Source organism: Hypoxylon fragiforme, assembly GCF_022984875.1.
Source record: "Hypoxylon fragiforme strain CBS 206.31 chromosome Unknown GGS25scaffold_3, whole genome shotgun sequence".
Lineage (NCBI taxonomy): Eukaryota > Fungi > Ascomycota > Sordariomycetes > Xylariales > Hypoxylaceae > Hypoxylon > Hypoxylon fragiforme.
Window position 1 is genome coordinate 3,485,129 of NW_026054758.1, and position 25,213 is coordinate 3,510,341.

General features: G+C 39.8%; 6 protein-coding genes across 6 annotated transcripts; 2 read left to right on the top strand and 4 right to left on the bottom strand.

Annotated features, from left to right (window-relative positions):
- Positions 1-7,642: 7,642 nt before the first annotated feature.
- Positions 7,643-8,607, top strand: GGS25DRAFT_519907 (glycoside hydrolase family 75 protein; the record flags this gene model as incomplete). Its single annotated transcript, XM_049263791.1, has 3 exons — positions 7,643-7,811; positions 7,916-8,250; positions 8,338-8,607. 3 exons carry the CDS (start codon positions 7,643-7,645, stop codon positions 8,605-8,607), a joined length of 774 nt encoding a protein of 257 aa, XP_049119369.1.
- Positions 8,608-8,676: 69 nt separating this feature from the next.
- Positions 8,677-10,485, bottom strand: GGS25DRAFT_483346 (uncharacterized protein). Its single transcript, XM_049260361.1, has 4 exons — positions 9,872-10,485; positions 9,781-9,801; positions 9,575-9,688; positions 8,677-9,378 (listed from the first exon to the last, which is right to left on the bottom strand). The coding sequence occupies exons 1-4, from the start codon at positions 9,914-9,916 to the stop codon at positions 9,106-9,108; spliced, it is 453 nt and encodes a 150-aa protein (XP_049119370.1). The 5' UTR covers positions 9,917-10,485; the 3' UTR covers positions 8,677-9,105.
- Positions 10,486-10,849: 364 nt separating this feature from the next.
- On the bottom strand, positions 10,850-13,920 carry GGS25DRAFT_202239 (uncharacterized protein). The gene is made up of 3 exons (XM_049256815.1): positions 13,591-13,920; positions 11,506-13,511; positions 10,850-11,454 (listed from the first exon to the last, which is right to left on the bottom strand). Exons 1-3 carry the CDS (start codon positions 13,596-13,598, stop codon positions 10,997-10,999), a joined length of 2,472 nt encoding a protein of 823 aa, XP_049119371.1. The 5' UTR covers positions 13,599-13,920; the 3' UTR covers positions 10,850-10,996.
- A 351-nt stretch (positions 13,921-14,271) lies between these two features.
- Positions 14,272-16,363, top strand: GGS25DRAFT_483353 (putative acid phosphatase Pho610). Its single transcript, XM_049260362.1, has 4 exons — positions 14,272-14,837; positions 14,957-15,052; positions 15,123-15,334; positions 15,399-16,363. The coding sequence occupies exons 1-4, from the start codon at positions 14,721-14,723 to the stop codon at positions 16,126-16,128; spliced, it is 1,155 nt and encodes a 384-aa protein (XP_049119372.1). The 5' UTR covers positions 14,272-14,720; the 3' UTR covers positions 16,129-16,363.
- Positions 16,364-18,028: 1,665 nt separating this feature from the next.
- GGS25DRAFT_202324 (uncharacterized protein) lies at positions 18,029-20,945 on the bottom strand. Its single transcript, XM_049256816.1, has 6 exons — positions 20,912-20,945; positions 20,640-20,851; positions 19,864-20,562; positions 19,449-19,759; positions 19,027-19,374; positions 18,029-18,951 (listed from the first exon to the last, which is right to left on the bottom strand). Exons 2-6 carry the CDS (start codon positions 20,775-20,777, stop codon positions 18,297-18,299), a joined length of 2,151 nt encoding a protein of 716 aa, XP_049119373.1. The 5' UTR covers positions 20,778-20,851; positions 20,912-20,945; the 3' UTR covers positions 18,029-18,296.
- A 1,611-nt stretch (positions 20,946-22,556) lies between these two features.
- GGS25DRAFT_519912 (uncharacterized protein) lies at positions 22,557-23,294 on the bottom strand (the record flags this gene model as incomplete). The annotated part of the gene is made up of 1 exon (XM_049263792.1): positions 22,557-23,294. The coding sequence occupies one exon, from the start codon at positions 23,292-23,294 to the stop codon at positions 22,557-22,559; it is 738 nt and encodes a 245-aa protein (XP_049119374.1).
- Between the last annotated feature and the right edge of the window lie 1,919 nt (positions 23,295-25,213).

A 25,213-nucleotide genomic window follows, 5' to 3' on the forward strand; every position in this document is an offset into this window, starting at 1 on the left:
ATAAGTGTAATATTTAGCTTAAAATTTTATATATATATTTAAAGATAACGGTTTTTTTTGGATGGAGGGGTGGGACGGTTATTAAAAACTATATATTTTTAAAGGTTGAGTATAAGTATTTTTTAAGACGGTTTATAATAGAAAATATTATTTTAAACTATATTATATAGTATACGATTTAGACAACTTTAACGTCTAATATTTGGTAAAAAAATTATATTAATATCTTATTTACTATTTATATTGCCAACTTAATTAAATAAATTATTAAAAAGTTTTAAGGGAATTAAAATCGATTATAGAGTTTAGTATCCCTTATTATACGATTTGTATAGATTTTATAGTCGGCTTATTTAAGGTTAATATTAAAAGGATTATATGGTATATATTAGGTTATAATTATTATAATTCCTTTATAACGGTTATTAATAAATTTAATAAAAAGATTTTATTAATTTTTAAACATTTGATATATATTATTAAAGATTAAGTTAAGGTGTTTTATAAGATGTTTATTACGATAGATTAAGGCCTTTTTAGTAAAAATAATTATAAATAAAGATTAGAAATTTATTGGTAAAATATGGTAGATGTTTTGGCGTTGTAACGGTATTAAGACTGTTATAATAATAAGTTATTATGCTTAAATAAACGGTATAAATAAACGGTATAATTAGGATGTTAAAATTATAATAAGGTTTTAATATATTACCTTTTTTAATATTTTTTAAGATAAGATATTAAATGTTTTTTAATATAATTTTAATAATTTTTATTATTTAATATTTAGAAAATTGCCAAATAAAATTATATTAAGTTTTAAGCTTTATATTTGAGTTTTGCTATTCGTACCACCTCTTTTTGCTATCGGGGCTTATCCGTACACCCAGTACATCCCTTAAAACCTTAAAACCTTAAATCCAGGCCTAATCTAACGCCCCTAGCGCCCCCAGCTGCCCCCATCAATTCAATCCAAATAACTTTTCAACCACATGTCTCACCATAGTGCAACCGGATTCAATTGAAAGCGCGTCCAATTTCAAATTGATTGATATAGCTCTCAAATTGGGGTGATACTCGGTCGCAGAGTTACTCAAGAAAGTAGGTGGCAGCCCGGGAGGCACGTGACAGCCCTTAGCGCCCTTAGACCCCTTAGACCCAAACCTTATTCAACAGTTTCAACCTTGAATAACTTTCGAACCACATGTCGCATCAGAATGCGACCGGATTCGATTGAAAGAGGATTTAATTACCGATTGATTGATACCAGCTGCAATTTGAGACGATACGTGGTCGAAGAGCTATGTTGGTATTTGTCTCGACAGCAGTCACGTGGCACTCCTTAGCGTAGCCCAGGCGGCTTTAGGGCCCTTAGGCGGCTCTAAGGGCCCTTAGCGTGGCACTAAAGGTAGTCACGTGCTGCCCGCCTTGCGACCTATTTACTTGAATAACTCTGCGACCACGTATCGCCTCAGCTTCAGACCTATATCAATCAATCGGTAATTGAATGCGCTTTCAATTGAATCCGGTTGCACGTTTGTAGCTATATGTTTCAGAGAGTTATTTGGATTCAATTGATGTGGGCAGCTGGGGGCGCTAGATGAGGCCCGGATTTAAAGTTTTAGGGGATGTACTAGGTGTACGGATAAGCCCCGATAGCAAAAAGAGGTGGTACGAATAGCAAAACTCTTATATTTTATTATTTATTTTGGAAATAGATATTAACGTAATAGATTTTAAGGTTTAAAAAGATATATATTAATAAAAAGTTTAAGTTATTATTAATTATATTACAACTAATATTAAAATTTGTTATAATATTAAGCGGAATTTTTAATAATTTAATATTAAAGAAAAAATCTTTTTTAAATTTTATAAAGGTTATTATTTGTTTGGGAAATTGGAACAGAAATGGTTTAAGTAACGCGCAGGTCTTTTTATGGTTATAAAAAAGGTTAAAAATTTAACTTATAAGTTAAATTTTTTATAGCATTAATGGATTTATTATATTGTTTTAATTACTTATTTTACTCCCGCATCTACCAATGTAAACCTTTAATTAAAACGTTAATTAAAGTTGGGTTAAGTTTTTATTAATAAGGATAATAACGACTTAGTTTTATACGAGATTGAAAGATTTAAAAAACGTTAAATTAATTATGTTAGGAAGTGTTTTATATTAAAATATTTAATGTTTTAGAAAAGCTATAATTTGAAATTTAACAAATAATATCCAAAATTATTTTTAATATAAAATATTATATAATTTGTTAAAAAGTTTAATAAAAGTTACCGATTTATCCTTAATAAGCTAAAATTGGTTAAAGAATTAGATTTAATTAATAAATTAACCCTTATGTATAATATTAATACCCTTATTATAATCTTTCCAAACAGCTAATAAGTTAATTAAAAAATAGTCCATATCGTTAAAAAAAAGTAGGGGAAGTTAAGAAAGGCTAAGCAAATCAGATAAATGCTTGGATTAACAGTTTTGGTTAGATTGTGATAATTCTTAGTTGCGGGCATATATAAAAAAAAAAAAAAAAAAAAAAAAAACAAAAAAAAAAAGGCGCAGGGATAGTGATAAGGCTATTTATTATATGCTTTTAAACGCTTTTTCCATTAAAATAACTAAATATATAAGTAGATAATTAAGATCTTTAGATTTTAATTAACCTTTTTAATATAAGCTTCTTTAATTTAATCTTACGATACCTGTATTAAGACTAACAAAGATTTTATAAATAATTATTATAAAATTAAATATAAATAACTTTAAAAATTTATTAAAAAATCTAATAAAAAACGGAGAAAATAAAGTTAAATTAAGAAATTAAAAAAATAATAAATTTAATAAGCTTTGTCATAAATGGCTTAACTTTTTAAAAAAATAAACGTATTTTTTATCTTTTTTTTTAAAATTAAAATTTATATTAAAAAAGTTAAAAATGTTAATATTTATTTTAACAAAAATATTATTTAAGTTTAATAAATTATTAAAAAAGTTTTATAAGTTATAATTATTAAAGGGAAAAAGTATAATTACTTAGTTATTTTTTAAATTATGTTAAAGGATATGTTAAAATAATTATAATTTAATAAACTAGGAAATTACCTTTAGTTATAATGTAGGGATTTTAATATTAAGAAATAATGCATTTTTCGAAATTTACAGCGCAGTTTTTAAAGTTTGTAAGGTTTTTATTATTACTAAAAGTATAAACCTTATAAATTTATATTTAAAACGTTTAAATTTAAAAGGTGGGGGGATTTCTTAAAAGGGTTCTTATTATATTAATATTAAAGGTTTTAAATAATTAAATTAAGTGATATTAAAAGTTAATTTATTAGCATAAATAATCATTTATTTAACTTTAAATTAGTTAACATATTATTTGTTAAAAAATAGTAATATATTTATATTTTAGTTCTAAATAATATGGTATTAAAAGGGTAGGAATGTTTGGAATTTTTATTTAATATAAGATAATAAATTAATAACCTTAAAAAATATATAATTTATAATATCTGGGTTTAATTAGCACACCTATAATAAATCCTTATTTTTAATAATAAAAGCTATTATTTAATAAAAATTTTAATAATTTAAGGTTATTATAGAAAGAAATAATAATAATAAAATAGATAATAATAACGGTATAAATAAATAATAATAATAGTAAATTAAAAAACCTCTTTTCAATGTAAAATTAATAAAATAAAATCTTAATAAGTAAAAAATAAGTAAGTAAGAAAAATAATGAAAGGGGTTATAAGCTTTTTAAGGAATTTAAAAATCTTTTTATAACGATTAAGATTGTTAATAAAATAAAAATAAATTTAAAAAAAATAAAATAAAACTACCAAATATTAATTTTAATATAAATATCGTAAGATTAAATTAAAAAAGCTTATATTAGAAAGGTTAATTAAGATTTAAAAACCTTAATTATTTATTTATATATTTATTTACTTTTAATAAAAAAAGCGTTTAAGGGCATGTGACAGGTGGCCCTGTTATTACCCCCGCGCCTTTTTTTTTTTTTTTTTTTTTTTTTCAAATCAAAGAAGCTTATATTAAAAAGGTTAGCTAAGATCTAAAGACCTCAGCTATCTACTTATATATTTATTTACTTTTAATAAAAGGAAAACGAATTTAAAAAAAGTAAAATAAAGCTATTAAGTGTTAGTTTTAATACGGGTATTATAAGATTAAATTAAAAAAGCTTATATTAGAAAGGTTAACTAAAATTTAAAAACCTTAGCTATTTACTTATATATTTATTTACTTTTAATAAAAAAAGCGTTTAAAAGCATGTGATAAGTGGCTTTATTAAGGTATTATTTAAGTTTAATAAATTATTAAAAAGGTTTTATAAATTATAATTATTAAAAAAAGAAAATATAATTACTTAATTATTTCTTAAATTATATTAAAAAAAAGTTTTGCTATTTACACCCCATAAAATTACTATTGGAGCTTATCCACACCTTAATATATAATAAAATATTTAACGTTTAAACACTATTAATCCAAGCTTTCCAACTAACTTTAATTAAAAGATTTAACATAACGTTTAATTTAAGAACTAGATTAAAATGTATTTAATATTATTTAAATTAGCTTAATTAAGCGGTTTAAATAATATATATTTCAAATTTATACAACCGGTAGCTGCAAAATAATTCAACTTAAAAAATTATAGTTTACCTTGAAAAAGGTTTAAATTAAAATGGTCCATACACCACATAATACCCCTTAATTAACGTCAGGCTAGTGTTGGGCTAACGGTAAAACGTTTATTTCACTCTTTTTTAAATAACTTTGCAGCCATTAATCGCATTAACCTAAAACATATATCTTTTAAAAACTCTAATTAAAACGGTTTTAACGATCTTAAATACACTTTAATCTAAATCCTAAATTAGAAATTATATTAAATCTTTTAATTAAAACTAACTAAAAAACTTAGACCAACAACCCTTAAACATTAATTTCTTATATATTAAGATATAAATAAGCTCTAATAGTAATTTTATAAAGTGCAAATAATAAAACTTTTAAAAAATATATTAAAATAATTATAACTTAATAAATTAAAAAATTACCTTTAATTATAATATAAGGATTTTAATGTTAAAAAGCGACACGTTTTTTAAAATTTACGACATGATTTTTAAAATTTATAAGATTTTTATCGTTATTAAAGATATAAACTTTATAAATTTATATTTAAAACGTTTAAATTTAAGAAATAAAAAAGTTTTTTAAAAAAGTTTTTATTATATTAACGTTAAAAGTTTTAAGTAATTAAATTAAGCGACGTTAAAAGTTAATTTATTAACGTAAGTAATTATTTATTTAACCTTAAATTAATTAATACGTTATTTATTAAAAAATAATAATACGTTTATACTTTAACTTTAAATAATATAATATTAAAAAAATAAAAACATTTAAAACTTTTATTTAATATAAAATAATAAATTAATAGCTTTAAAAAGTATGTAATTTATAATATTTAAGTTTAATTAATACACTTATAATAAGTCCTTATTCTCGATAATAAAAGCCGTTACTTAATAAAAGTTTTAATAATTTAAAATTATTATGGAAAAAAATAATAATAATAAAATAAATAATAATAATAGTATAAATAAATAATAATAACGGTAAATTAAAAAACCTTTTTTTTGGCGTAAAACCGGTAAAATAAAATCTTAATAAATAAAAAATAAATAAGTAAGAAAAATAATAAAAAAGGTTATAAACCCTTTAAAAAATTTAAAAACCTTTTTACGATAATTAAAGTTATCGATAAGGTAAAAATAAATTTAAAAAAAATAAAATAAAGTTATTAAATGTTAATCTTAATATAAGTATCGTAAAATTAAATTAAAAAAACTTATATTAAAAAAATTAACTAAGATTTAAAGACTTTAATTATTTACTTATATATTTAATTATTTCTAATAGAAAGCGCGTTTAAGGGTATGTGACAAGTGGCCCTGTTATTTAAAAAAGATTTAAATTAAGGCTTAAAATAAGTTTTGTTATTTGCACTTTATAAAAGTATTATTAAAGGCTTATTCGCACCTTAATACATTTAAGATTAGCGTTTAAACGCCGTTGGCCCAAGCTCTCCAGCTCGCTTCTGTCAAAAGATCCAGCACAACTTCCAATATAGGAATTGGATTGAAGTGCATCTTATATCGTTAGAATCAGCTCAATTAGACAATCCAAACGATATATGTTTCAGATTGATGCGACCAGTGGTTGCGAAGTTATTCAGAAAAGAGCGAAATAAACGCCTTGTCGCTAGTCTATCACTAGCCTGGCGCTAGCCAAGGGGCATCACGCGATGCACGGACCACTTCAGCTTGTATCATTTTCAAGGTAGACTGCAATCTTTAAACTTGAATAACTTTACAGCCACCGGTAGCGTCAATTTAAAACATATACCGTTTAAACTGTTTTATTAAGGCGGTTCTAATGGTACTAGATACACCTTAATCCAAATCCTACATTGGAAGTTGTGCTGGATCTTTTGACAGAAGCGAGCTGGAGAGCTCGGGCCAACGGCGTTTAAACGCTAATCTTAGATGTATTAGGGTGCGAATAAGCCTTTAATAGCAATTTTACAGGGTGAGGATAGCAAAACTCTTTATTAAATAATAGCTTACCCATAAAACATATTATCACGGGATTAAATTTAGGTCATCAAACACCCTTGTCACATGACCACCCTACGTGACAATCCTATAAAGTAGGACATAAGGGACGTTCTTTACTTATTTTCTCCTTTCTTTTCTTTGTGCTTTAACAAGCAACATCAAATACCATGACACACATGTACTTTTACTGCTCCTCCTGTGTTACTCATGTAAGCTTTACGGTACGCGCGGTGTGGGCGTTAGGTATGTTATGTAAGCCGGTGGCTAGAGCAAGAAATCGCGCTGCTACCTGGTCCAACTTCTCACACAACGTATCAGATTAAAGAAGCCTGTATTGAGAGCAGATTATTCGAGGTCTGAGACCCGGAAAATCTGAGCATATACCTGGAGCCACAAGAGCTATAAAGATATTGTAGGAGCATGTGACACCGCCGACCCTGTCACGATTAAGCAGTTATAATTCAGCTCGACCACATACGAATCATTTTCTTTCATGTAATCAAACCTTTAGCAACGAATGCTAGTTGACAACGGATGCACCAGAGCCTCGTCTACCTCGCAGGGCAGCAATGACAGATCGATATGTGGGTTAAGTAAGTTGATAATAAGAGGTATTAAAACCGGCTTGTTTTGAATTATTTGTTACTGGGATCCGTGTTATGACACTCGGACAACGTCTTTTCACCGTTATTTTATTCTCGTTTAAAACGACCTATCTCGGATACTCGGCCATAATAACGGCTTTAGCTTTAAAACATATCCAAGGGCGGTAGATTGTGGCGGTTAGACTTACTCTATGTATCAACAAGGAACGTGAGCATCGTGTAATTCAGAACTCCAATGAGATATAAAGCTTGCCCCGTAACGTCTTTGAACATGTAGACTCTACGGGTCGATACTCATCTACATCCCCTTAACCTATGGACTCTCTGCATATGCTTAGTTGAATCCTCCATCAACAACTATGTTTCCCTTAACTCTCACTTATTTATGGCTATTGTTCCTAGGCCAGTCCCAAGCTCGGAACATACCTGCTAACGTCCAAGAATTATACGACTCGGTAGTAGCACAGGGATCCTGCAAGAAACCGCTGCAGACGGGCTTCTATGACATGCCTCGCAGCAACGACAACAGTGAGCTTTACACGTTACCCCCCCCCCTCTCCCCTTCAACACTACCGTTAAGAGCCTTCCTAGTCTCATCTATTTACTGTCATATTTCTTATCCCCTGACGCAGGCTTCGTCTACTGTGGCGACCACCTCGAGGACTACGGCATCATCTACCTGCAGGGCAGCCACGGGAAGTTGGCAAACATGGACGTGGACTGTGACGGGGCCATCACGCAGAACGATGATGGAAGGTGCGGCAACGCGCACTCGACTCGGAGCACAACGGCCATGCGGCGGTTTGTCTCTGCGTACGAGAACGGCGTCGTGGACCTGAACCCTTTCGTACATGACTACGTCGTCTTCGGGAATACGGGCGACAGCCCTGGCTGGTCCACTTTCGACCCTCGCGACTATGGCATGCTACCCCTGAGCGTGATGGCGGTCGTGTGCAATAATAGTGTGGTGCGTTACCTAGCTACCTGTCCTTTTGGACCAACTCTACCCTTACCGAGTGGGCGATACCTTCATGATGACTAACTGTCAACCAAGGTCTATGGAATCTGGGGAGACACGAACAGCGACGATGGGGTGAACCCTCGCATAGGAGAATCGTCAATTTCTATTGCGACTCTCTGTTTTGGGACAGACACGGACGGCGAGGCCGGGTACGACAAGGCGGATATTCTGTACATAGGTTTCGTGGGTACCGAAGCAGTGCCAGGCACGAGCGCTAAGTGGCAGGCGGTAGACGAAAACGAATTCCAGGAAAGTATTCGTGGGCTGGGCGATACACTCATACAACGCATTGGCAGGCCGTGACATGAGCCTTGCGCTGGTTTACCTAGCAGGGTGCCTTGTTGATGGATTCGTTTATATCTAGGTGCCAATGCGCTTAATAAACGTACATGTAATAATATTGATTTGGAAATAGGATAAGTTCCGAATTGTCCAGGAGAAGCTAGGCTTTAACAAGCGCCAAGCATTTGTTGAACTTGGGTGATAGTGTACATCAGTAACCCCTATCTGAGGGCCATTTCCTCTTCATGTGATGAACGTGCAAGAGATACATGTTCGCCACAGCACTATGGTATTATAAACTTGTCGCATAGCTATTTGTCACAGCAAATTGGTAAGACGCAAACAAAGAGTCGAAACGTTGAAACGTTGAAACGTTGTTTGCACGTTCCCCGTGAACGGACGGCAAGCCGTTATACCGGTTAGTTGTATTTAGAGTATGAGAAAGATTCCGGATTAAATATCATTCTTTGTGAAAAAGCATTAAAAAGTATTAAAAGGAATAAAAATGAAACCTATTGCTTATGACGCAGATAGAATAAACAACCTCATGACGAGAAAGATGCCTGCGCTCCATACGAGCGTTCGCACAGGCGCGAATCTTCGATTCTCTTGTCCCCAGATATAGACCCACGTATACAAGACCCGGGTCGCCAGGTATGCCAAAGACAGGGTATTGAGGGTCTCCCGTGGCAGGTCAGCGGCGTTGCCGGCCGTTACAGCGGCAGCGTACAGGCCGAGCGTCTCGAACGCATTTGCCCCCGCGGCCTCGGCGCGTTGGAGCCGGAGTTTAGACTAGAACAGATGGGCCATCGTCAGTGATGGGCTGTTCTTTGGCACATGCATATCACCTCTCCTTGTAGTCAGGCATAAACTTGGATCAGGTGTGGCTAACTGGGTGGGCACCTAATGATCGCAAGGAAAGTAGCCGTGGGCGAGTGGCAGAGAGAGACAGAGAGAGAGAGAGAGAGAGAAGAGAACACCAACTAACTCTCTTGTCAATATTGGCCTTCTCGAGTCGTTCGGTAAAGGTGCGCGGATTGGTCCCGTCAAAAAACTTCTTCCCCAGCCCTATATGTCCTGCGTATACCCGGGGCAACAGGGCCTATTACGAATTGATTGCATTAGCTACCTAGGTACTAACCCAAACACCTAATCTATCACTAGAAAGTGCTCTGGGTTTTCGCGTAGTCTTACTAGTACGAATGCCGCTGGGATCTAGACTCGGTGTTAGTTAGGGAGCTCTCTCAAGTGACCATATTCCGCGGGGTATGGATTCTCAACTGACAGTCCAGTAGGATATATTCTTCTCGAGGCCCATATATGATGCCATTGTTCCGGGACGAGTAGGTGTACTGAGTGAGTATTTCTTAGGTTTAAATTTGTTCCCTTTTTAGCTTGGATATGAACCTACGTAGTTAAGATTCTAGTTGATCGAAAAGTTCATGTACTCCTATATATACGGCACCGAGGTAGGGCTTGGTTCAACGATGCGACTCTGATTGGTTCCAATCATTGATGGCTTTATAAGCGATTGACTGGTTAGGTAATGCACAACCTATCTCCTCTTAGTATGTAGGTAGGCAGCCTAGAGTTTAACTTTGACAAGACCTCGAGCTGAGTCGGGTTTAGTTTTGCTCCGTAGGTTGATGGGGGATCCGGGAGTATTAGGAAACTTTACCACACTCGGCACCGAAATGGATCGGACCGTTAATTCTACTCTTACCTTAAATCCTCTGTCGTATTATCTTACTGTCATGGACGAGGCGAGGTCAGAAAAGCGACTCGCTATCTGATCTTCTACACTTTTAGGCAACCGTTAATAGACATGTGTGCGGGATAAATGATTAGCAGCGCATTGTTGATTCAAAATGAAAGATCGCTTACCTAGTGAAGCGAGCGGCTCAAGATTATGCCATCGGAGGATTTGGGCGGGCCTCGCAAGTGGTTCTCATTGGACCTTTTGACAAAAGGGGCAATCAATATAGTCGCCTTCACATGTGTTATTATGTACCTATGTAGGTATGTGTCACCCAAAAATAAACCAAGAGCATCCGACCAGTGTTCACATAGCATTTACCAACGGTCGTACACTATAATTTTTGAAAGCATTTTATGATCGTCGGCAAATCAGGGTATCGTAGCTATTCATTATTTTTCCCGTTCTTATCACACAATATAAATCGCCTATATTTTTTTTTTAAAAACTCCTGGCACCCAAGTCCATGAAAGAGCAATCTCCTGGAGTAAATCCTCGATTGAGAATGAGACGAGATGTTTTAGGGGAATTCTCCCGTGCCCCAATCTCCCCATAGGTCGTTGAGATCGGAGCCAAGCATGTCGAAATTGAATTCTGGATTCGAGCCGGAAATTGGGTTAGAATCCGACGACGAAGGTAATATCCACGGCATTGTCAAAGACGACAAGCCGTCACGCTGGTGATATGGCGAAGTTGCCATCGACATTGTAGGTGTTGCATCCATGGGGAAGGGTGTGGTCGACTTGGATGATCATTAGCAAAACAATGGAAAATAATAGGGGGGAGACGAACCTTGGGTCGGCTAATTGGGTCTTGAGCTATCTGCGGTGTAGTGGTATGAGATTGCGGCGGTTGGTTGGAATAGGGTGGAATCTGGAATGCGAGCAGCTTGTAGTGCAAACTGATGAACCGTTCGGCCGCTGCCGCCTTAGCAGCTTCTGATGTCTTGTTGCCCATATGCGTCTCCAAGAGGCCGAAAGCTGCGCACATCGACGAATAGCCCCATGGGTCATTATTACCACATCTCAAAATCCGATCCTCCTTCATCGCAATGCACTTCTCTACGAGCCTGAGAGTTTCTTCGGCATTTGACATGACCAAGCTCGTGGATCCTATTTGTCCTTTGTCAGCCTGTACTGGAAAAGAGGTCATGCTGTTCATACCCCGAGGTTGATGCAGTGTTATGTTGCAGAGGTTAATGACAGAATTCATGGTATCTTCGCGGAGAAAATACAGAGTTCGAATTCCCTTTTGGTATAATCGGTCGTGCATCACGACGATATCTCGCGCCGCGTTGTAGTATATGAGTTCCGCTACCTGGTACTTCGAGCTGAACTTCCGAAGCTTCAAGTACGGTTGGTGCAATGGGACAAGATACTGCCTCAGTTGGATATGTAGTAAAGTGTGTGCCAGCATCGGCTTCTGAGGAGATTCCGAGTCGCTATTGATTTCTAGGTCCCACGATGGTAATCGATCGATCTCGTTAGTGATCATATCACTATATTGAAGGACCTGTTCCCATTCCAACTCCACTGGCGGACCGGTCAGTATCTTGGTCAGCTCAACCCGAAGTGCGAGACTCCGACGGCCGATGTGCTGGTATGACGAGGACGTGTATTCATTCGGCGGGCGCGAAATTGGTAGTTCCTGAGTATTTTCGTCAAAGCTGCTATCGTCAATGTTTCTAGGAGCGTCTGCATCGTTATGGACCGAGCTTAAGAGTGTTGGGAGCCCCTGATCAAATGATGCCTGGACTTCGAACTCCACCATGGTGGCCCATAATCTTCTTCGCATCTCTGAGATATACGGAGATATTTTTGCTGGGGTATGATCGGGGTCCTGGTGAAGTCCCACAGTAATGCTATCACGGACCATTCCACCTGATGTAGTCCAGTATCGCTTCTTCTTGATGATGTTGACTCTCTTAGCAAGATATAACAAGCAAGAAATTTGGTAGTGAACGAGTTTGCGGTGTTTTTGACTCTGATGCTCATACCACTCATCACACGCCTTGATCCACTTCTCAGCCATCTGCGTCGAGCTGGATTTTACACCCACAAATTTGTTGGAAGATTGCATGTCCAGGCAGCAGGATACAGAGATCATGGATAGTACAAGAGCAGTGAATGAGGCACTTCTTGTCTTGGAAGGGTCCCAGAATGTCGCATACTCGGCCTTGAAAGTAGGTATGTGGATGATGCGATGGATCTGTTCAAACTGGTCCATGTAGACGGCAACGAGTGAGTCGGTCTCATCTCTGGAAGGGAGAAGTGACTCCAGTATGATATCTGATTCTCCGAATCTCTTTTCCCGGTCCTCCTTTCTTTTCCGACGGTCCTTTTTCTGGATGTTGAGCGGCTTAAGCCATTCTTCGGCAGTCTCCTTCATAAAGTGGAAAATGCCGGTGAGTTCCTCGAGGGATGACCAAGCGTTATGGGGACCAAAGTATCTAGTTTTGAAATCATGTCCTCGTAGGTTGTGATATTCTGAAGACTCAACGTTCTGGGGGGTGAAGGAAGGATTTGAGGGCACAGACTGGCCGTCTTTGGCTGAATCTTTGAGAGTTGACGGCGATTCCACCATCGTGCTACCGTCAAGTGAGATTTGCTTTGATAAAGTAGCTCTCAGCTGAGCAACCTCAAGCTCGAGTCGCCGGATTCTTTCATGGTCACGGGCGGCATCCCTGAGGACCGAAGATTCAACTTCTCGTCGGGCCGGTGAGGGGTTCGCAGAAGAACGGCGGATGTCAGATCCAAAGGTCACAGTAGGCGTAGATGAAATAGCCGAGGAAGCCATTTCTCCTGGCAATGTTGATGTTGAACCGGGTCTTGACTCATATGTACACTTGTCCGGTGTGCCGGACTTGATACATCGATCACAGGGTAGTTCTCTGGAGCATGAAAGTTTACGGCGGCGACACTCTAAACACGAAAGGCGAACCCTTTGGCGTTTCCTAGCTGGACCTTGGCTATGGTCTTCCTGTTCATGATCATCTTCCTCAAGCCGAGGGTGGTTGTTGTTGTTGTTGTTGTTGTTGTGGTTGTTATTGTTGCTGTTGTTACCGTTGCTAATGTTACTGGCTTGAGAATCGGCCATGTTCCTGGAGGCGAATCCACGGAAGTCAGGTATTGCACGCAAATTGGCAAAGGCCCGGGGTAGATCAAGATTTCTGGATTAATAAGATCAACTAAGAACACTAGAAATATTATGAGATTAAAAATTAAACATCAAAAACCAAAAATCCATACCTCGACATTGCATTAGGAACAGCTGAATCACCAAAGACAGCAACTTGAATCCTGAAGGAAGAATGTATGTAAGCGGCTCGGAATACGAATTTCCCACTCGGATTTACGGAGTTTAAAAAAGCTGTTGCACGCCGTTGAACCACGACGGTACAATTATTTTTTGCATTTATTTTTATATTATGCCGATTAAATTGTTCCGTATCCAAGATTGACGCGTAACACTATGGAAGCAAATCAGGTATTGATGAGACGATTGGCTTCCTAAACATCCGAAGAAAGGGAACGAAGGAAAGATGGAAGGGAGGAACAAAGTAAGGTGCCAGTATCACGCACGTCACGTGAAGCTGTACGTAGTTGGAGGCTTACATAATACATATTTCCTATGTAGGGCTACATGTACCTAATATATCGATATACATACTAGGTAGTTAGATGCTACATAACATGTACTTTCGTACTTGATGTATCAATTAGAGTAATTTTAGCAATTTGTCGGTATGCGCTATGTAGCTGGGCTGACTAAAGTATGTACTAACCTACATCTAGGCAGTGACATTTGGATAGGAGCATTGTGGCTAGAAATTAATAGTGGCTTCGGTACAGCCCTATCACCCATGCCCTGCCAAGTGCTTTAAGTTCAATACTGCTAGGTGTGCAATGACTACATAATGCTACTCCAGTCCACTACGTCGGTAGTTATGTAGGCTAATGTAGTACATACTCCCTACATATTCAACATTGAAGTTGCACATACACTGTCATACAGTACATAACAGGTACATACATCCTCCACCTGGTGTATGTAATACGAGAAATGCTCTATGTTTGATTCGTCTTACCGCATTGTCTCAATCGTGGATCCCTCGACCATACAACCATACAACCGTACAACCATACAACTCGTATAACCGTACAACCGTACAACGACGCAATGAACGTGATTCATTCATCTCATTTTATGCGTAAACGTCCATTACATCTAATGTAATGCGTGGAGCCTCTAAGCCATAACTAACCTGCCCTGCCTGCCCTGCCTGCCTACGACTTTTGTATATTTAAACGATTTTCATGGACAACGCGTAGATTCAATCCTGAATCACCTTGAAGCTCCCCGGAATGCTTCCATCATCATGTTACTGTCACCTATCACCCTGACCCTCTTAGGCTTCTGGTCGTATTTGGTACACGCCGATATTGTCCCTGGAAAGGCGTTTGATAGATTTATCAGTATTTGGCTCGAAAACCAGGTTCGTAGTTAGTTCCAAGGGAGGCTCGTGTGCTTTGTGCTATCCATGGATATATGCCTACCTTCCTCCTTTGTTCTGGTCACGGATAAAATACTAACTCACGGCCTCGACGCGTGTAGGATTTCGCCAAAGTCGTTGCAGATCCCGACTTTGCAGATCTACGACGATTCGGTATCTTGCAGACCCGTTACTATGCTCATACCCATCCTAGCCAAGTCAGTTACCGTGCTGTTATCCTACATCCCTCAACCAAAGACCGTCGCTGATTCTTGAATGGGGGCATAGCCCAATTATCTTGCCGCCGTGGGAGGAGATTACTTCGGCTTGGACCACGATGAAGTCGTTCGCATTCCCCACAACATTTCCACTATCGTCGACCTCTTAGACGATAAACACGTGTCATGGAAGGGTTATTTCGAGGGCAACCCTGGCCCAGGCTACATGGCAGAGGGCAGTATAGATGCCAACGGGGCCTGGGATTATGTTAGGAAGCACAAGTTGGTCTTTTGATTATGCTGTTTCCAAGCATGCCGCAAAATTAGAGCTAATTTGTCGATGTAGCCCCTTCGTTTCGTATGACTCTATCAATACGAACGGGAGCCGGCTAGCAAATCTTGTGTCCTTCAAAGACTTTAAACGGGATCTTGCGGCTGGCACCGTCCCGCAGTTTGTCATGATGTCGCCGGACATGCTAAATGACGGCCACAACACTACGTTGGACTATGCGACCAAATGGGCCCACACATTCCTGCTTCCGTTGCTGGCTGACGGTACTTTCAAGGAAAAAACCTTGATCCAGCTCACATATGATGAGACGGAAGATTATTCGAAGCCCAATCGGATCGTGTCTCTGTTGCTGGGCAATGCCGTTTCCGATAACCTCAAGGGTTCTGAGGACGACACATTCTATACCCATTTCTCCATCCCATCTACAATGGAACACAATTGGGACCTAGCGAGCCTGGGCAGGTTTGACGTCGGTGCTAACGTATTCAAGATAGCCGCAGACATCACCGGCTACATCAACAAGGATCCGCCGAATGTAGCAACCGTGAACAACTCCATCTCGTATCCTGGTTTCTTGAACAGGAATCACACTACCAAGTTGACCTTAATTCCTCCACCAAATCTGAAGTTGGTTGGCGCTGGCGGACGGTCTGTACTCGGTTCTATCCGCAGCGAGTGGAAAGATCATGCCAGGACAAAGACGCCGTATGATGGGAGCGGCAGCGTTTATGATGGAGATCATGTCCCTGTATATAAGCCGCAAGCGCGCAATAAATATTCATAAATTGTCATACTATTTTCATCCCGTTACCAGATCTTTTGAGTGTTTACACCTGCTAATAGGTTAAGAGCGATATGCGAAAGTAACTCGCACGAAAATTGCAGTGTTTCTGCACTCGACTGAGACATTTTTCTAGTTGTGGTTTCTGTTTATCCAGTTTTCTTTTCGTTATGTGATGAAGCAAGAGATTTAAAAGAAATATGAACTGTTTAAAGGCTTGCTGATGATTGAATTTACTTGAAGCACTCGGCAGGGTAAAATAACATAGCATAGCTAGTATGATCTCATGACTGCAGCTGGAAGAGTAGGTATATTCGAATCTATTCGTACTGAGTAGCATTATGATGAAGGTAGGTAGGTAGGTAAGTAGTACGACTGCCAAATCCTTGTTCCTGGGCTTGCGGATGCGTGTGCGGAACGGGTTTCATCAAGTACATACGTACTAGGATATGTAGATAGATGATCCAGATGAAGACAGGAGACATAAACATGTATTTATACTGTATGATATTTTATTTTATTTCTACTTTTGGCTATCGCGGTGGCGAGATTTGTCATCTGCCCAGTCAGCTCTACGCCGGCTCTGTGGGACCGCCTGGACCCGCACCAGACGGACGTCGGATCGAGATCTATGTAATGTACTACTCTTTCATATTCATATTTGCTGCCTGCCGGGTTACTCGGCTATGTATGGATGCCTTTGAGCCCCGTTAATAGGTATGACAATGTGTATGTATGTAACATGACCTTTAGCAGCCCAGCCTATCAGCCAACGGAGCTTGAGCTTTCGTAGGTAAGGTCACTATAAAACCCCCGGCCAATTAGAGGATGGCGATAGTTCGTGACTCAGATATTTAATCTCTGGCGTCCCTATCCTGGCTGGCCATGTTGAGTAGACAACTGGACACCTATGTAGGTAGGTGTACCTTAGGTATGCATAACGCCGATTGTGTAACACCGTACTACGCCCAATCGTTCTTGTAAGAAAAGTCTAGGAGAGTATTATGTATGTAGCTCGTCGTCGTCGTTCATTGGGTACTTATACAGTAGGTACAAGCATATGTAGTAGTACAAGGGAGTAAGCATTCCCTACCTACAGCTTCTCCACGTTGGTGGCCTACCAAGGTTCTCTTACGGTCTTATCTCGGGGCGAGTTTTGCACCCGCGAGAGGAAGGAAAGACACATGTAAAATAGACGTGTTATCCTAATTCTCTGGGTCTCTATTTCTCCAGTATTGACGAACCAGGCGTTGGGGGGCCTGATGGATGTTTTTGAGAAGAGGGGATAGCGTAAGGGAGAGGGGGAGGATCCCGAGGAAAGTCCCATTAGATAAGTACCAAGTATCTATGTAGATAGATAGGTCTGGAAAGAAAGACAGGGAAAAGGGGGGGAGGCTTCGACAAATAGAAGACGTTAGAGCAAGTACCTAGATGATAGAACGTGGACGTAGGATATTAATCCATTGTCAGATGATTCGAAAAAATATATCTCCCCATGTATATATGTTCTCCCCAGTTATCCGAGGAAAGCGTGGCGAGTGTCGTGAAGTTGGCTGTGAAGGATGAGTTATCGGAGGAGTAAAAAGATTTTTTTTTGGTGGATTTATTCGATAATCCAAATACTATGACAACTAAGAAGAGGAGGTCTTAAGCTGATTGATAATGAAATCATGAAATCCTGACTTTAGTTAACTCGAAATCATCACGTCGTTTCATCATAAGTAGTACGGTAGATAACCGGGGAGGAAATTCAAAGCCTGCTCGCACGCCGAGGCAGATAGGCCGACTGCAATAGGTAAGTGATACTACCAACGCCTGAGGCATTGTGCGGCGAATTTTTAGCCTACCGCGGAAGCATGCAATAGGCGGCTCAGAGGTGCCAAGTCTAAGCGCGGGGCGATGAGTCGCCTTTCTTCTCTTCAACCGAAGCGTTTCCCATGGTGATTGGGTTTGGGAAAGTGGCAGGGAGCCACTTACCGCGGCCCATAATCCCAGTAACACCCCGGGTGATAGTGATGGTGATTAGATAGGAGGGAACGGGTAAGGGGGGAGCCGGCGTTGTTGTGGCGTGGAAAAATATGACCCCCGGATGCATACAAACAGTAAGAGCAACATGACCAACATCGTCTGTTTTCCAATCTTCGTACCCCTGGCATTCATCTGACTGATGCTTATTCTAGATTTCCACACAAACTGACCCCTGACCCCTCTGCTCTATACCGTAGGGGATACCTAGGAGATGTGGCGTTGGGGGAGGCTAGATCTATAGCCATGCTATTGTCTTGTGTATGGGTTTGAATGTACCGCTCCCACCAGCGGATGAAATGGTTAAGCGTGCGATCTACATTCTCGTCTACCATGCTAAACATCCCTATTGGCCATAGGGACCGAATCTCGCCGATCATGTGATCGAGGTGATCATCGTATTCTTCGGTTTCGATCACTTCCTTGAGGAGTTGGGCATCATCTAAACTCATGGAATATCTGAACAAGCGGAAGACTACTTCCGATACGTGGTAGTTCTGTCCCTGTTCCTGCATGCCCTTGGCGCACAGAAGGAGTGTGGATCGTAGAGCCTCATATGTTGTCGAACCTTTCTCGGCTAGCGAGATATCTCTCAGGGCGCTGAACCCAAGCAGATGCAGAAACTGCACGAGACTTATATCCAACGCCTCGAACCCGTGGCGCAGATAGTAGACCCGCAAAAGGGTTTCGAAGCAAGCCTTCGACTGGTTGACGATCGTAGTAGGGTCTGCCTCTGCATGTATATAACCCATCTGCATGAATGGCTCGAACAGATTGATCAGAAGAATGTGATAGTAAATGCTGAGCATTGTTAATAACAAGAATAATAAAATTCAACAAAACTGTGTGCCGGGGAGTTGATAAGGTGAAACGTACTGTATTTTGATGTGGGATGGCAGAGCGATGGTATGAGCCTGGAGGACTTCAGGCAAGGCTTCATACCAAGCTAAGAGTCTTGATCTAAAAGCTATAGCAGCACTAAGGGACATCCGGGTGAAAGTCCTCGGGTGGCTGAAGGACAGCTGCGTAATCTCGTTCATGATAACACGAAATTGGGAAATGGCCCAGAACACTAAACCATTAGACATGGGTATTGATTGGCGGCCCAGGGGATATTTCACCCATAATTCCCCATAATGTGCAGACGCACTGTCGACATCAGCGAGGGGTCGAGATGGAGGGTTCTTGACGAGGGGTGGTTGGAACGTATGGAAGGTGGCGAGTCTGGGAGAAGTATAAATATATAAGTATAGTCCTTAACCAAAAAAAAAAAAAAAAAGGTTTAGCAGAAAGCCTACGCTTGAGAGTTGAAAAGGCACCATGCGGTTACTCCAGCCACTAGTTGCCACTCCTTAGTCTCGTCCGGCCCCGGGGAGAACAGAGATAAACTCTCTGCCATCTTTAAAGATTTGTGTGTATAAACCCAACCAATCTGATCGATACCATTTAGATTACACGTCAAGTTGATAATAGCTGCTGCTTGGACGGTGGTGATGGTGGGGTTGTCTTGCTCGAGTTCAAAGAGTCTTTGCGCTTCGGCGAGAAATCGGTATCCCAAGTTATCGGGCAACCAATACTTGGCTCTATTCTTCATTTTGCTATACCCATGCTTCCCTAGGCATCAGTGGAAAATATTCCGTGGATGTGTTGGGTTATGAAAGAATGAAAGATGTGTGAGAGAGAGGGAAAAAAGAAAGAAGAAATAGGTCTTACCGAAGCAGCGGCAAGTAGAGAGTTTACAAGCAGAGGTGAACAGAATCGTCTGTTACACATGAGCATGTCCTCGAGAAACAGGTCTTTGTGGAAGTATGGGTGGAAGGGATAATCAAAGACAAAGTATATCTGCAACAGGACACGCAGCATCAGGTTATCAGAGGACACTTTGGTCCAATAAGATACGTTGATGGATGGTAATCGCGAGTCGACAAGTTCAACTGTATGAAATGGTACGAGATACATCTTTTGCGACTCATCCTCGACGTCTCTCAGGGCCTCTAAATATCCTGGTGATGGGGGCGACGGTGTACCTGTCCTTTCGTAAAGAGTAGACTTCAGGTATAGGTTGTGTTGTTGATGTAAGTGGTCAGGCATCTGTCGGATGTATGGAAACTCATACCGAAACCGAAGCTCTGGTTTGGAAGAAAGTTGGAGTAGGAGGTCGCCATCTTGAACCGCCTTGACAATGGTCTGCGCATCTTCACCTGTCCGGAGTCGTTGGAGAACTTGAGCGGTTTCTTCGTCAGGTCGAGATCGCATAATGCCAAACAAGTCTTCGTAGGCTTGGCATCTTATCTCGAGATCGGTCAGCTTGCGTTTCTGTGCTTTAAGATGAGTTTCTGTCGGGAGGGTCGTGTATTCGCAAATCGTTTGTCGTTCAATGCAGACATGGCATTTTGGCCGCTCAGCAGAGCACTGAGTCCTTATTAGCTCAACGCGAAAGGTATCGAAAGGACTGGGACTGGGACTGGGCTGGACTGGACTGGACGAACCTTGCTCTTTCTTTTTCGACAAGCCTCACAAGCTGCCGCTGTTGCTACTCGTTTCGACCTATGCTGGGCTAGTAAGAAGGTCTCGGCGTGAGGAGGGTTGGGGGAATTGGGCAACAGTGGTCTCAATGGGTTCGGCATGCAGAATACGTAAGTTTGAAGCCCCTTTATTTAATACTGGTTGATATTACTGATGATGATATGGAGTAGGAGATCTTTATGAGTATATTAATACTATAGAACGGCGTCTTATAGAACGAGAAGGATAGGTTTACCATTCTATGTCCTTTAACACGGAAGCGTCGTGGTATTGTATTGCTCATGGGTATTCCAATCTAGTGTAACTGAACTAGCATAGGGTACATTCAACAGTCAGGGGGCAAATGCTTGAGGCTAGGCGGTCCTAAATGTGGCGCTTGCATGTACTGTACGGAGGGAACGCAACGGTTCAGACCCACCCAACGATTTGGCTAGCTATTGCTATTAAGGAAATCACGAAAGTCCACCTTTAAATGTTGGCTGATGACAACCTGTGGCCTCACTCTATTCTTGGTGAGACCTAGTATTGTTGTGGAGTAGAGAGGTCACATATAACATCCTCGATTCTGCAGAACCCGTGAGAGATTTCGTCAAGAGCTAGAGTGGCTGGAGAACGATTTCCATAGGATAACGGTTAGTCAAGCCTTGGTAACTCTGTACAGTTATATATAATGAGATAGCTCTGTAAAGGTATATAACCTGTTGTAGATCATCTTACCTGGGCAAAGTAACGAACCACCACCACCTACAAACTATCAAGAAACACGAAGACTAGACAATACCTTCCATAGATGGACCATTCCATCGATTAGGTTCCTAGACATAAACATGTTATCAATTAGGTTTCTTTCCTCGTCGCATATGTTATATTTCATGTAGAAACGCTTACTAGACCCAGTGTAGAAGAATTCCGCAAGAACGAATATGTATTCTGTAGATTGTCTTTGACAAATTCAAATAGAAAATGTTGATACTGAACAATTAAATTAAAGTATTTCTTCAATGTCCGAGGAGATGAAGTGGCTCCTCGATCACCTACATAAACTTCGTCCCCTATTGACTGACACCTTGTAATTCGTGGACATTGGGGGTTTGCGTTGTTTAGGGTTGCTTCACACATACGCTCTGAGTACTACAGCGGAATTATTATTATGGAAGAAAAGGTAGAGATTTGATGTTTGGGAATTTAACTATTGAAAAATTATAAGTGGTTTGGTTGAGAACCTGGCATTTTAGATTAGATACCAATGGAAACTGTATGTAGCAATGAGGATATACACTTACACATTTTAGGGGCTATACCAACAGCAGATGATAGAACTGGGAGAACTGGGAGAACTGGGAGAACTGGGGTGAGGGGGGCGAGTAGATTCGCTTACTTCTGAGAAAACTTGATTCCTTTTTCGCCTCTTTCCTCTTTCACCTTCGTTCATCTGCCGCAACCGACCTGGATAATGGAACCCTGTACCAACCTGGAGGTCATTGAACAAGCTTAGGAAGCATACAAACGATGAACCACGAGGCCAAGGTATACAAATTGCAGATCCACAATGCTAATATTCCTCAATTTTCACTGGGACCCCTTGCGGCCGCCGTAGTTGGCTTTTTTTTTTAATCACCAATGGCCGCATTCAAAGCGGGCAGGTGAAAAAGGCTACGCGGCTAGCATACAAAAGCCCATCAATATCCTCCTTAACTTTCAGCCTACTCAGATACTACTACGATTTGTATTTCCTGTAACTCGAATGCATACCGTTACGAAGTGGGAAAAAAGAGAGAACGGAAAAGAAAACCTCGAAACGAACGATCGAGATTCCATCCATTAAATAAATCGAAGTTGGCCAATCGAGATCTGCCACCCCATCCATATACCATCCGAGCCTAGGAAATTTGCCTAGCAGTCTCGACTATGTACTTTTGTATAACTGAGCAATCGCACATGCCATGCCTCAGGATTTCATTCTTATGATCTAGGACTTCTATCCGCAACGAATCAACCATACACTTCAGCGCATCTCGCTTGACTTTCAATGACTTCTCCACCGCCTGAAGTTTCGCCGTCTCTCTCTTCTTCTTGGTCCGGCACTTGCTAGCTGCGATACGGTTCTTTTGAAGATGGTTCGGTTTTTGATACCCGCTGCACCCGAAAGTCTGGCTCTCCCCCGTGGAACTTGATAAAGATGAAGAGGAATGGCTGGATGAGCCTCCTTTATTATTTGGCCGGTGCCGTCCTTGTGTTGATTGCAAATCCCCTTCGTCATCGTCAGCGTCAGCGTCAGCATCAAAAATTTCTTTTTCAGCGGTAGGACATGATGATGTTGCCTGCTCCCAATTGAACTGTTCAGGCATCACGCATTCAGCTGATGGGCGAGATTGCGAATTCTGTGTTGATGAATTTTTAGAATCTTCAGATTCATGGTTCGAGATTTCTAAGGGGATGGATGGTGTTTCTGTATAGATTCCATCATTACCGCCCTCGTGCTTTGTTGAAGTATTCGGAGAACATCTGTATTGACCAAACTGTTCTTTGTATGCCGTGGCAGATTCTGGCACGAAAGATTCTGGCTCACTATGCTGAGGACTAATCAATAATTCAAGGTCCCATGCGTTGAATGACATGTCTGACGTTAAAATGGTATTTTCAGGGTTGTTGTAATGATTGTCACTCAGCAAATTGGGTGGATCTATAGTGCAGACCATTCTCTCTTATTTGGCATCTATGAGCCAGTTAATAAGGGGGTAAGGGGGTAAGGGGGTTACTATGAATAATATGACCAGATAGGCGACCATGGATTACTTGAAGGCGGATTTGTGATGGTTGCTGAATGATCCAGGTAGTATCGATGAAGTTTGAGGAACAGATTGAACTCCTACCTAAGTCGAATTATATACGGGGCACAATCGAACCTAGGAACTTGACATCGGAGGATGGTCCGTACGTATGGAGGATGATGGAGCAAACATCAGTTCCTAACTTAGCCACCCAATACCGATATACTCGAGCAATATACCAAATGACATCGACCATTTGGTAAAATGGTGGGCTAAGCTCTGTCTTAAAGGCTCGCAACAGCTGACAATAGCCCGCAACTACGCCATAAGTCGGTTAGTAATCGATTCACGATCAGTGTGTATATGCGGGATAGGATGAACTATGCCTATCAAATGCCATCAAGACCGTTGAGGTAGTACTCTATGTGCCGTGTTTACCTTGCTCGGCCACGAATGAATCATGCAAAGGTAGGTGGCCTGAGCCATATCCCATCACGATAATCTACAAATATTCTGGATGTAGCGATGTAAGTTGTGATAGAGTTGGACTAGGTGTGTCTCCACCCTCGGACTCGATTCCAGCACGATAGATTGGTCCGTAGTATCGGAGAATTTAGAAATAAGAAAATAGCTACACCCCAAGTTCATCCCTGAACATACGATGGATACCATGATTCATACTATGATGTAGACTTGAAGGTCCACTCCAGTGTCCAGTATAAATATAGAGATTCATATAGGTATTTTCGATGAGGGTTAAAGTTCGATTTATACCAGGCTGAAGCCACCAGGTGGTGGCCTATTGGAGATATGATCCCCATTACCTAGGTCAGGCGTTGAAACACCAGAAATAATCAATTGTTTCAATATTTCATTAAGCAATGTTAACAATTTATCTCATTTTATCTAGACTAAACTTACTCGGATGTTTCGATTGATAATATATGAATATGTAGCATTTTCGCTCTTAATTCCAGGCTTCGAATAGTTGCTAAACTGTCCACCCCTCCCTGCCCCCCCAAAACATTCATTTATTAGGGGATGATTGTGGCATTGGCTAGGTTACTTATTTACCTAAGTACTGACTTTCGTGAGTAGACAACTCAAGCAAGTAAAAGAGGGATTTGTGTCACATGTTGTCCCTCAGTGTCAGACGTCAGTTAACTACCCAAGTCTATTCGTTTCCTGATGGCAAAACCAGTCCATTGTTATGTTTGCCTCTCTGAAGCGTGAGAGAGTATTGGCGGCCGTAAATAGGAATCAAGGCCAGAAAATCTCCCCAGTTAAAATCGTTGTTGGTTTCGAGTTGGTTGTGCTGTAATATTTCTCAATCAATCCTCTAACACGAAATGTATAATACTTCAGTTAGGTACACGTTTGAGCGATCGGGATCGGGGTAGGAGGCAGCGGCACGATATAGAAACGAAAAGGTTCAAAAGTTGGGTTGTTTGTGGCTACATAGAATGTAGTAATAGGTATTTATTGTCAGCGTATTTACGTAGACAGCGTAAGCGTCAATTTATAGATCCCGGTCCTTCAAACTGGGAACTCTGGGTTCTTCTTTATTGGCTATTCGGAGCGGGCTCCGAGGATTTTCAATCGTCTTCCCTGCCAATGTTCCACGTTTCGATTTCCCCAGAAAAGACCAAGTCGCCAGCAACTCATCGATTCCATAGTTGAAAGCAACGTATCTGTCTGATTGGCTCGGTTCGCTTAGTTGGTCTTCAATATCCTCTACTCTCTGAAATCTTAGATGACCTAACCGT